General features: G+C 46.0%; 1 protein-coding gene across 1 annotated transcript in view; it reads left to right on the forward strand.

The window, feature by feature from the left end:
* Window positions 1-8,677, forward strand: part of LOC140201666 (myeloid cell surface antigen CD33-like) — an 89,259-nt gene extending 80,582 nt beyond the window's left edge. Inside the window, exons 3-5 of the mRNA XM_072266130.1 lie at window positions 623-672; window positions 1,737-2,030; window positions 8,568-8,677. Coding sequence (XP_072122231.1) covers window positions 623-672; window positions 1,737-2,030; window positions 8,568-8,677 — 454 coding nt within the window. The remainder of the gene's footprint in view (window positions 1-622; window positions 673-1,736; window positions 2,031-8,567) is intronic.
* Window positions 8,678-13,401: the final 4,724 nt, after the last annotated feature.

Genomic DNA, 13,401 nt, shown 5'->3' on the forward strand with positions numbered 1-13,401 from the left:
CCCCGACGACTCGTGCCCTTCGTTCAAACTCCGGGAGGATCAGTGGGTTGTCTGCTCCGAGATCGGATTATACGGTACCGGGTGGTAGCGGTGAGTGGGAGACCTGCCCTGTCCTGCCCCAAGACCTGGCTCTGGGAGGGATTTTGGATCCAGCAATAGCGGGACCTTCCTACTCGCGTTGAGACCTCGCGATGCGCTCAGTGAGAGGAGTAAGGTGGGCACGTCGGACAGAAGCTGCTGGAGGAAGATGCAGTCGCCGGATTTGGTGCGGGGTGTGGGAACTCTGAGGGATCTGATCCACTTATCCCAAGAGGCTAGTCTGTTCGTCGTCTTTCTCTCCCTTGACCAGGAGAAAGCGTTTGACAGGGTGAGCCATGAGTATATTTTTGGCGACTCTGCACACGCTCGGGCTCCGGTTACATTTTGTATCCCGCTTCTGACTGATGCACGCTGCTGCGGAGTGCCTTGTTAAAGTCAAAGGAGTGCGCTGGGAGGGGCTGTATCAGGGATGCCGCATTTGGGAGCAGTTATACTCTGTTTGCGCGGACCCATATCAGTGCCTTCTCTGTACTGTAAAAGGTTATCGGGTTTTGTTTTAATACTTTTTCAGGATTAAATTTGACGGAGGGAATCGTTACAACTATTTTCCTATTACGCGGCTCCGTGTTTCTGGTAGGTTTTCTGTGCGGTCACTAAAGAGCAGACATTCAACAATCAGTGGGGAATATTATAAACCTTTCCTCGGCCCACATTCACATCGTCACAACTCTCAATTGTCAGGAAACTTCAAACTCATTCCCAGTGCAGCCTCTGTCTTTTCAGCTTATTGACTGTTACTATATTATCAAAATCAATCTATGTTTCCAATCATATTGAAGTACAACTGACTTAGACACGAGTGGTTTTCAGAGTTACGTGCAGTTTCTTACCGAATTAGGCACCTCTGCATGTGACAGTGTTCGGCTTCCCACCGACCCTCCACTCCGTCTCCATCTCCATCCCAACCATCCGCACATCCTTCCTTTCTATCGTCCTTTGTGTTTTTATCGACCATCAAGGCTCTGCCCTGATCTCACTACTAACATGGGGCACGAGGTACAGAAGCCTTGAGTCCCACACCATCCAGTTCAGGAACATTTAATATCCTTTAATCACCAGTCTCCTGAATGGTGTGGATAACCTTAAACATCACTTGTCTGAACCGGTTCTATGACATCAGACTTACTTTCAATGACTCCTTACAATTTATGTTCTCAGTACTGTACTTTTGTTCTATGGTTGTTGTTAATCTTTGTTAGTACAGATTTTGTAAATTCTATTCAATTTCATTTTTTCCTGTAAATGCAAGAAAATGAATCTCAAGGTCGTAAATTATATGGTGACAACCTGCACATGTAATTTGCTAATAAATTTAATTTGAACTTTTTGAACTCATCTCCACCATGACCAAGTCCACTTGGCCCATATCTCACTGTCTGGGGAAGGACGGACCCCACTGGATGTATCAGTGACTGTGTGATATTGTGGCTGTCAGTGGAGGACTCTGTTTCCCATTTCCCCTCTCAACAGCTTTCAGAACAGTAACGACCACCACACTGTTCAACTTTCCCTCACACTGTACCCTCATTGTTCAGGGATCATCCTGTAAACATCTTTTCTCTTGTGGAACTGGGATTTCTATCTGAACTGATGCATCTGGTGATATTGAACTAAAAGGATCTATTTCTCTGTGTTAGATTTCACAGATAAACCCACGATATTCGCTGCTGAACTTGTTGAAGGAAAGTCTGTGAACATAAGCTGCATCTTCAACACCACGTGTGATGGAACTTCAGCCACCTTAACCTGGCTCAGCCCCACTGATGTAGCACCATCAGTCTCAAGCAGCGTAACTCGGAGGCACGACACTCTGACATACACTTCTGTCCTGACCATGACCCCAGCGCTCAAACACCACGGGCAGGGTCTCACCTGCAGAGTCAGATACCCATCTGTTTCATCGGAGCAGACCCTCACACTAACTGTGCTGTGTAAGTATGGGGATCAGTTATCATTCAGGTACAGCAATACTCCACAGAGTACACAGAAATATTCCACAAATTTCAGTATAATTACTAAATTATTTCCTGATGAAGGGCCTCAGCCCAAAACATCGACTGCTTGCTCTTTTCCACGGATGCTGCCTGGCATGCTGAGTTCCTCCAGCATTTTGTGTGTGTTGCTTTGCTTTTTCAGCATCTGCAGATTTTCTTGTGTTTATGATGGAAATATCCTGCAAATTTCAGTATAAGGAAAACTGAATTGTGTACTTAGTGATAGATGTCCTGAATATCCATGAGCACTCCTCTTTGAAGAGACTCATCATTCTTTCAAAAATGCTGAGGGCTGCTGGGCTTTAAATTTACCATCTTATCTGAAAGATATTCAGTTGTACCCCTCAGCATCATTCTTCCAACACTGCAGACTTAACAAAGCGTGGCCAATCCGACAACCTGATCCTTCCTCACCATTGATCTCCCCACAATGTGACACTACCTCAGTACTGCTCCTTATTTTGTAGTTCAAATTTTTATTATTATTTATTCTTATTTTACAAAGCAGCACAGCATATCACAGAGCAGATACAGTACAGCATGTTTATACAGTCATCCCATGACAGGAAAACAAGTAAAACTTAAAAACAGAAAGAAGTTCTAATTTAAGCTTAAATTAACATACAGCCAAAATTGATCCCACACACCTTGCACTTTTCTCTCACTGTTAATTCTTCCCCACACGTGTTCATATGATGAAATCTTAATCATTTCCTCAGTCCATTCCTTCACATTGGGACATCCGGGTTTTTTCCAGTTTTGCAATATAATTCTTACAACTGTGATGAGACCCACCTTTAAAATAGTAAATGTGTCATTGTTTACATTAGGTAACATTGTCCTATCACTCAAGAGTCAAAGCCGTGGGCACAAGGGCAGTGTGGAACTCGACCAATTCCCCAACAGATCAAGAACTTTACACCAAAATGGACATACCATGGAACACTCCCAAATCATGTGAAAATGTGTGCCCCCTCATTTTTACATTTCCAGCAAAAATTATTAATCAACAATGCCTATTTTGTCGGGTCTAGTTGGTATCCAATAATATCTGTGTACTATCTTATACTGAATAAATTTCCTTCTCACTTTCCTAATATGTCTGCCCACATTTGATAAAATATTTGACCACTCATTATCTTCAATATCCCTTCCAAGATCCTTCTGCCATGCTGCTTTGAGGTTGTTACACAATTTACTCACAGAGTGCTTGAACATTTTATAAAGCACTGATGCTTTATGAACTTCCTGTGGTAATGTGAAGTATTCAGTTAAAGAGTGACTTCGTGGGTCACCGTTCTTAAATATGCTACTAATGCAATGTCTTATTTGTAAATACTTCCAAAAATTCCCTTTATCTACAAAGTTATATTTTCTCTGCAAATCCACATATGACATAAAAATCCCATTCTCATTGAGATCACATACTATATTTACACCTTTAATCTTCCATTCTTTTCAGTACATCATTCTTTTCCCAATGCATATCTCAGGGTTATTTCAGAGCGAGGAGTATAACTGGTTTAAGTGTGACATTCTACAATCTTTATGAATTGTACTCCACACACTCCTTGAGTGAAATAGTATAGGACTTAGATTAGTCTTGTTTTCCACATGTTGTGAGATGATGTTAAGGGGATAATGCGGTGCAGCCAGGCTCCATTCTATAATTACCCAATCTAAATCAACATCAGCCCTGTCCCAAATGTTTAGCTAATCTGGTCATTTCAAAGGATAATTTATATTGCCTGATGTCTGGTAGACTCAGCCCACCCATGTCCCTGGATATACACACCTTACTCATTTTAATTCCAGGCTTCTTCTTATCCTATAGAAAATCACTGATAATTTTGTTGTATTGCTTGTAGATCAAATCTGATATATTTAAAGGAAGCATTATAGAAATATAGATAAACTGAGGTGCTATGACCATTTTAACTACATTAACTTTACCCCAGAGTGACAGTCTCAGTGCCCTCCACTTATCCAGATTATTTCTAATCCTACTCAATAATGGACCCTAATTTAAAGTAATTATTTCATCCAAATTCTGACTGAGTTTGACCCCTAGATACTTCATTCCAACTGGCACCCATCTGAAATTAAACTTAGAAACTGAATTTGAATAACACAATTTTGACATTGGCATAGCCTCAGATTTATTGCAGTTGATATTATAACCCGATACCTCAGAATATAGGTGAATTGTTTTCATCAGTGGGGGTAAGGAATTAGGAGGGTCACTAATCAGTAATAAAATATCATCAGCATATAGCATTAGCTTATATTCCTTTCCGCCTTCCTTCACCCCTCTAATATTTGGATCTGCTCTAATCATGATTGCCAATGGTTCCAAAAAATCAGAAATAACAGTGGGGAGAGGGGGCAGCTTTGGCGTGTACCCAGTGAAATGTTGAAAAATGGGGATATGATACCATTTGTAATAACTGCAGCCTTAGTGTTTTTACACAAAATTCTAATCCATGATTTAAAGATAGAGCCAAACCCAAAGAATGACAAGGCTGTGGTTAAAAATCTCCACTCAACCCTGTCAAAGGCCTTTTCGGCGTCCAGGGAGATGGCAGTAACTGGGATACTACTTGAGGAGGTCAGCCATGTAAGTGCAGTAATCTCCTTAAATTGTCAGTTGGGGATCTGCCTTTAATGAAGCCAACCTAGTCAATATTAATTATAAATGGCAATACTTTCCCTAATCACGAAGCCAATATTTTAGTCAGTATCTTACAGTCCACATTAATTAAGTATATAGGCCTATAATTGGAAGAATCTATTGCATCCCTCTCCTTTTTGGAATCAACGATATTAATGCTTCATTAAAGATATTAGGTAAAGATTCTAAATTAAATGCTTCTGAATATATTTTTGTTAGAATAGGAGCCAATATGTCCAGTAATTTCTTATAATATTCAACTGGGAAGCCATCCATACCTGGAGATTTCCCCATTTTCATAGCTGCAATAGCCCGTCTGACCTCAGCCTCAGTAATTGGGGCATCCAAGGACTCAGCTTGTTGTGGCGATAATGTAGGCAATTTTATGTTAGCAAAAAACGGATTTGACTCCTCCTGGTCATGGTTAACTGGATGGCATCCGTTAGTCTCGCGAGACCATGGATCTGCGCTTGGAAAGTCTAACTTCCGTCTCTCCAGGGCGCAAGCCTGGGCAGGGTTGTATGGAAGACCGGCAGTTGCCCATGCAGTAAGTCTCCCCTCTCCACACCACCGATGTTGTCCAAGGGAAGGGCACGGGCCAATACAGCTTGGCACCAGTGTCGTCGCAGGAGTTGCCAGAACGAGGTTGAAGGCAACGTCAGACTGCCTTAGGGACTCCAGCTCCGGAGTTGTCCTCGGGGTTTAATCCCGAAGCCTTTCCCATAAGTGGGTATAGCCGCAAGGGAGCGGTAGTTTGAAATCAGTTTCCACTCTCTTGGTCAGGGTTAAACGGCGATGCATATAAATGTTCATAGAACTGTTGAAAAAACCTCGTTTATTTCTTTAGATGATGACACTAATGTATCCCCTTTCTTAATTACAGGTATAACACTACTCGTATTCTGCTGCTTTAAATATCGTGCCGGCAGCTTACCTGCTCCTTTTGTTTTAAAAATAAAACTATAGAAGTTTATTTACATCACATATGCAAAAGGTACAATCAATATTTACATGACAGTAAGTATACTTAGACTAAAATATGGTTACATCCTTTATAAAACAGTCTATACCGTGGTAAGACCACCGCTCACAGAAATCCCCCAATGTGCCCGCCACGAATATGTACATCCTCTTCAAGAACAGCCGGGCATGAACATATCCTTGGATAAGGGGCAGGAGGTCGGCTCCGACAGCGCCCTCCACCGTCCACCGCCTAGACCCGTGAATGACCATCTTGGCCAGGCCCAGGACCAAGCCCACCAAGAGATCCTCCTCACGCATCGCCCTCTTCCGAACTGGGTGTCCGTATATAAAGAACGCGGGACTAAAATGCAGCCAAAGCCTCTCAGAAACACCCCGAGAAACTCAAGGAGCAGCTGCAACCTCTCACATTCCGTGTACTCGGAATGGTCAGCTGGACGCAATGTCAGGGAACCCACTCAGGAATCTGTAGTACAGTACTACCCAATGCAACACCTTCCACCCCAGGTCCCCAATGTACAGGGGAAGGACCCTTGCGTAAAGAGACTTCCACTGGGGACTTACTCCGCTGCGAGATGGTAACACGGACCGCCAAGGCGTTTCCGGTTGGCAGACGAAGGCAAGGAAGTGGAAAGTGTGCAAGGTCACCCCGTAACACGGCTCACCTTGTGCAGGACCCTCTCCTGCGTGGTCTTCTGATGCCTGGTTCCGACAAGCATATCGGGTGGTGGTGCAGCCGGAACCAGTCCACTACCCAGCGCCCTCCCGACACCCATCGTAATAGAATTGGGACCAGTTCCCCCAGCAGCCAGTGCACCGTTCCCCAACGGCACAGGAGCACCCTGCCTGGAAGAAGCAAGACCCCATACCCTCCACAGTTCCGATAGAAGCGGAGTAGATCCCTCAGAGCAGTACGCTATCCGCAGGAATCCACGTGCCCTCCTGCAGGCAGTGTCCCCGGTGGAGAAAATGCGACGCCAGAACGGGTCACCTCGGAGGGTAAACATAGTACATGTATCTCTGCAGGGTCCTCAGGTAGACAGCAGCCAGCTGGGTGAGCACGCACGCCAAGGACTGTCCACCCTCTGCGATCGGAGGACTCAGGACCGCTGCAGAGACCCAGTGCTTCCTATTTCCCCAAAAGAAGTCCACCCCAGTGTTCTTTAGGTCCTGGGCACAAACTCCATGGGTGGGACCAATGCAGACTCACCTCATGTCCTCAGCTGCTTCCCAGCACTCAGCGCTCTCCCGAGCCCCTCGCTCCGCCTCCTGCTGCGACGATCCCGCGATCACTGTAATTTGAATGGGTTGTCTTCTTCGTCAGCTGCCACTCCCGTTCCAGCAGCTTGTGCATAGGAGTTAGGCAGCACCATCTTGGAGCCGTACCCAGCCATGACGCAGTTCTACTCAAAAGTTCAAACAGTACGGCTGGGGGCGGGCGGTGGGGGTTGAATGGTAACACAGTGTACACGAAACAGAACCAGCAGATAGTGAAAAAAACAGTTCAGAGACGAAACTGGACGGGACGGGAGCGGAGAAGGAGTGGATAGGCAGGGAGGTCCGTGCGGTGTTAGAAGAAACCTCAGCTCTGTCGCTAAGAGATAAAACATTACCCCGGCTGGTCCGCTGCTCGAAAGCACAGAGTCCTCTTCAGCTAGCTGCCCAGGGCTAGGCAGTCTGAATGGGAAGAGTTTTCCATTGTTACTAACGGGATAAATCTGTCCCCACTCCTGGCAAACTCAGACTTGAACTTTAGCAAACTTCTAGCCGCACTCATCACTCAGCGCCGAGAAACACGGACTAAAACAATCCTTCTAAGCAAAGAAACTGTTTCAGTCCACTGCTAGGTGATATTCCACACTCCCAAAGTCCTCTGGCAGTCTCAAAAGCTGTCATTTGTCAAATTCTGCCGAAAATTCCAACATTAGGAGAGACAGCTCCTAGATTGTGACCCTCCTTCAGTATCGCCCCTCCGACAGTGTGATCTTCCCTCAGTATCGCCACTCCGCCTGTGTGGCGCTCCCTCAGTGTCACAACAATCCATTGATGATGCTCAGCGCTGCATCTTTGCCCACATCACTCCCTCAGCATTGGCTGTCCCATACCGCACTATTCTTCGATTCTGCGCTTCAAACTGGACTCCACTTTCTCCATAACCTGTGCGGGGCGTTCCTTGGCTGTGAGCTTGTGACGAGGAATTCAGACCAAAGACCGTAAGATATAGGAGCGGAATTAAGCCACTCTGCCCATTGAATCGGCAATGCAAGCTGCGTCATGGCTGATTTATTATCCTCTTCACCTCAACCAAATTCTTTGGCCTCCTCCCGTAATATTTGACGTCCTAAGCAAGGACCTATAAACCTGTTTTATAGATGCCCATTGACTTGGCCTCCACAGCCAACTGTGGCAATGAATTGCGCAGATTCACCACCCTCTTTCTGAAGAAATGCATTCTCATCTAAATGGACCTCCCTCTATTCTGAAGCTGTGCCATCTGTTCCTAGACTTACCCACTACAGGAAACATCCTCTGCACATCCACTCTGTCTAGGCCTTTCAATATTCTATAAGTTTCAATGAGATTCCCCCTTATTCTTCTGAACTCCAGTGAGTACAGGTCCAAAGCTATCAAATGCTCCTCATACTGACGCATAAAGTCCACAAGGAACTGTCTCCAACTCACTCCATGATCTCCTGCTCCGCATGTCCTGACAGGCCCCGCTCACGTTTTAAAACTGACTTACACTGATATATGATCTTACATAATTCATCAATCATTGAAAGGGCCTCGAGATTGTTGTACTGACCTCTGTTAATGCTTAGACGGCCCACAGAATTTCTCAATGACTTCTCCCAACAACATGAACATAAGTATGAAGGAAGGGGATTCCTACATCGATCCTCTGTTCCGTTCAGATTTTCCCAGCATCTAATCTGACATGGAGACATCTCGGTGTCCCACTGAACTCAACAAGTTCCAGCAGCCAGCTGTGGCTGGAGTTTCCTCAGGTGACACCCCAGCAGTCTGGAGTCTATGAGTGTGTGGAGGAGAATGAACACAGGACAGTGGAGGGAGCCATCACCCTCACTGTGGAACGTGAGTGGACATTGCCCAGCACTTGTCGGTAAACACAGAAGTATCATTGCACATGGGACGTGCAGGTATTCACCACCTCCACTCACACCCGTGTGATCACACAAAGAAATGTGATGTATGTTTATACACACACATCAGTACTATTGCAGAAGCACACACAGATACATCATGTGCAAGTACAGACTCAATTTACAGATATGCCTCCGAGATGCAGGCATGTGTTATCAGACACAGATTTACAGACTCATACCAGCACTCACAAATTCCTCCCTCTCTTTGTTCTCAGTCTAACCCTCACTAATTGTGCAGTTTAGGTACTGAACTCATTTATTGTGATTTGGTAGTAAGATCCAGATCACGACCCCTTTCATAGTGAGGTGCTCCCTCATCACTGACCCTTTCATCATGAGGTGCTCCCTCATCGCTGACCATTTCATAGTGTAATGCTCCCTCATCATTGATCCCTTCACATAGAAATACTCCCTCTTCACTGAACCCTTCACAGTAAAGTGCCCCCTTTTCCCTGACCATTTAATAGTGCACAGCTTCTTACTCATTGATCCTTTATAGTGAGGTACATGGGTCTGGAGGCATGAGATCCAAGGAAATTTGGCTGCCTGGATTCAGAATTGGCTTACTCACAGAAGGTGTTTGTAAATTGAGCGTATTCTACCTGGAGGTCAGTAACGAGTGGTGTTCCACAGGGATCTGTTCCGAGACCCTACTCCAGGCGATTTTATATCTGGGTTGGATAAGGAAGTGAAAGAGTGAGTTCAACTAAGAAAAATTTGAAATGATTTGCTTGAGGAGGTTGAACCTGACGGGTTAATACATGATCTTGGACAACAGGGCACGACTTCAAAATTGAAGGACGTCCATTTAGTACCGAGATGCAGAGAAAATTACTTTAGTCAGAGGGTGCTAAACCTGTGGCATTTGTTGCCACGAACGGCTGTGGAGACGAAGTCATTGAGTGTATCTAAGGAAGAGATAGATAGGTTCTTGATTAGCCAGAGCATCAAAGGGTGCGGGGGGCGGGGTGGAGTTAAGACATGGGAGTGGGGATGACTGGAAGAATTGCATCAGCCCTTGCTTCATTCAGAGCAGACTCGATGGGCTGAATGACTTACTTCTGCTCTTGTATCTTATGGTCTTATGATCTGTCTCTTCCTCCCGTTAAGGTATACAGAGACAGTTTATTCCTGGAGCTGATGGATCTGATTTATCCTTTCATGTTTTCCTTGGGTACTTTGTGGTTCTAGATTTAGTGCTCGGTCTTGTCGAGGAAAGGGGCCAAACCAGCGGGAGGGCAGCAGTTTCTGGTGGCTCTGTAAAGACTCTGCGAGTCACCTCCATATGACTGTAAGTAGAATTGTTCGCTCGCACACAGTCTCTGTATCTTTGGGTCAGACCCACACCCGGAATACCGTGCACTGTTCTAGTCTCCCTAACCCTGGGTCAGACTCATACCGGTACTACCGTAAACAGATCCAGTCTCCGTATCGCTGAGTCTGAACCACACTGGGAACAGTACACAGTCCAGTCTCCACATCCCTGGGTCAGACCCATACCGGGAACACCGGGAACAGCTCCCGTCTCCGTACTTCGGGGTCAGATCCACACCGGCAGCACCGTGTACAGTTTTATTCCCTGTATCCCTCTGTCAGACTTTCCGAGGAACACCGTGCACAGTTCCAGTCTCCGTATCTCTTGGTCAGGCCACCCGGCACACCATGCGCAGTTCCAGTCTCCATATCCCTGGGTCAGACCCACACCGAGAACCTTGGTTCATTTTCCATATCTCTCCGAATTCAGTGCAACGTTTTGATCTCCATATTGCTTAGTTGCACCATAATGTGGATAGTTGAGTTAATGTCGGGAGCTCCGCTTTGTCGGTGCAAAGTTCCTTGACATACGGTCACCTGTAGCATTGGTACATCGCCCAAAGAGATAATCGAGAAGGCATATACTATCCTTTCCTCGGGCAACATTTTTCCCCTGTCGATTGCTTAGCCGTTATCACCTTACTGTAGGTTGGAGATTGCGGTCTACAATGTGGACTTATTGCAGTAGTGTCTACACTTTCAAATAATCGCCTTGCCAATTTGTCATGTCATTTGCCAACTCCACACCCCCACCCCTGCCACCTCTCTCCGGCCCTTCGTTCCACGTTGTTGGGACTGAGAAATGTGAGAATGGAGAGAGCTAAAGGGGGAGACGGAGCGTAAGGGAAAGAACTAATAAATAGTCATTAACCACTCTGTAAAACAAAACTATATCTGACATCTGTAGTTCCCCATCTCTTATAATTTTCTAGTTTCTCTCTTCCTCTTTCTCTTTCACTCCCTTCATCCTCTCGTTCCTCAGTCCCTGACGGGCCAAGTCGAAGGGCCCGTAGAGTGCTGTACTGTTCTGAGGTCTATTGTCCCGTGCAAACTCGGACGTATCTGCTTGATCTTTGCCTTTTGTCAGCTTCTGCACCGCTATCAAGTCAGAGGTAATGCAGAATCACTGAGTTATCCCATCAGATAGGGAAGAACACGGTCAAGAGCACTACAGCTTGTCGTCGAGCATTGAGTTTCTCGGGTGTTTGAGAACCGGCATTTGCGAATCAATATTCTAACTAGAGTTGATAGGCACTTGTGTTTTCGCTTTAATCTTGTCAAGTTAATTGTGACTGGGACATGTTTCCCACATGCTATGATTATAGAGGACTCTCATTCAGTGCCTCAGTGGGGTCATGGTGTCGGAGAGGATGAATTCTCCTGGCGTCGCTCATTCGCACTTCGAAGGTTCTGATTCCGACGTTTAATCTCTCGTTTCCGTCTATTCCTGGCGATCCAGCCGTTCCTTGGCACCGGGGTCCAATCCTTCGTGAGCGCACCATGACAAACATAACTTATATACAATTTTACACTGAAGAACACAGAATTAAGAGGAAGTCAATTTTAACGGCAAGTGGTCAAAATGAACATGTTACCGGACTGAGGTTCCGGTTGGTTCAAGAACGTTCCCGCTCCCTCCCCAACCCCTTCCTCTCTCCCACCCTCCCTCACAGATACCCTTCACTTCCATTCACTCAGTCACTATCCACCCTCCAGCCTCTACACGCCATCAACCTGTGTGACATCATTTGGCCCCCGCACCCTTCCCTGCCTCTGCGACCCACGTCCTAATTGGATCCTACATCCCACTCCGTCTCTGTCACCCATTTTGACCCCTGTTCCCCTCCCTATCTCTAAGACACCCCGCCCCACACCACCAACCCCTATATCCCTCTCCATTTCTGTGACCTTCTCTGACCCCGGTGCACCGTGTCCTTTCCAGCCCCAACAACTCTCCCCATCACTAGACCCCCCTCCGGGAACTACACCCTCCTCCGACTCTGTGACCCCCTCTGGCATCTACACCCTTCTCTGTCTCTGTCCCCTTTGACCCCTACTACAATCTTTCTAAAATCCCCCGCAACCGTCCCCATATACCTATCAATTTCTGTGACCCTCTCAGACCCCTGTGCACCGTGATCCCCTTCCGACTTCTGAACCCTTCCCCATCTCTGTGACTCCCTCCAACCCTATACCCTTCCTCGTCTCTGTGACTGTCCCTCCGTACGTGAGGTACAGTATACAAGCGACAGGAGTGGGGTTTTGTTCGTACCCATAGTGCAGGGCCCGGGTGCCGCACGTTCATGGGTAGCATGGGGGCGGGTGAAGCGCCTACATTGTGAAATGTATTAATCCTTCGCCTCCTAGTGTTCCTCTCCCACAGGCTATCAATTCTGATTATCGTCCTCCTGTGAATGAAGCAGGAGCGATAGTACGCAGCGAATTGCAAACAAGGCTACTGATATGGTTGCTAATTTTTCAGTGGACTCAAAGGAAGGAAATTAACCTCTGAAGAGGAGGTCACAAAGCATAAAGATAGTTATGGGCAATGTGCGATAAAATGTGGAAAACATGAAATAGACAGCATTACAGCACAGAAGAAGCCCTTTGGCCCATCGAGTCCATGCTAAGCTATTATTCTGCCTGTGCCCATTGATTTACAAAGGGAATACACACACACACACCAACACCCAAAACACACACACACACACACACTGTCACATGCTCAAGGAGATCTGTTTTTTTTGTGAGAATGATGTAATGGTCTTTTGGAGGTCACCTGATGTGATTTTCCCGCCGATATGAGGTCACGTGATGACATTGCCCCCTCCCCACCCCCGTGACTATATAAGGGTCGACCCAGGTGACACAGTTAGTTTTTGAGTTTGTAGATTTCCAGGTAGAATGTGTTGTGCCCCTGTTTCTGTTGCGTGTTTGTTTTTGTGATGCAGTTTCATTTTTAAAACGGAAGGTGCGTTCTCTTACAAGATATGTATTATTGAACTGGAAATTTATGGCTGGAAGTGCCAATTTACTCAATTCCGACAGTTTTGAAGGTAGAGTGAAGAATTCATGGAAGTGAAGGATCGAGAGAAGTCGGCATCGTTTGGCAGTTTAATAAAGAATCGACCTTATTGAGTCTTCGTTGAAGAGAACTTGCATCGAGATAACTCTT

Source organism: Mobula birostris, chromosome 8, assembly GCF_030028105.1.
Source record: "Mobula birostris isolate sMobBir1 chromosome 8, sMobBir1.hap1, whole genome shotgun sequence".
In the NCBI taxonomy this organism is placed as follows: Eukaryota; Metazoa; Chordata; class Chondrichthyes; order Myliobatiformes; family Myliobatidae; genus Mobula; species Mobula birostris.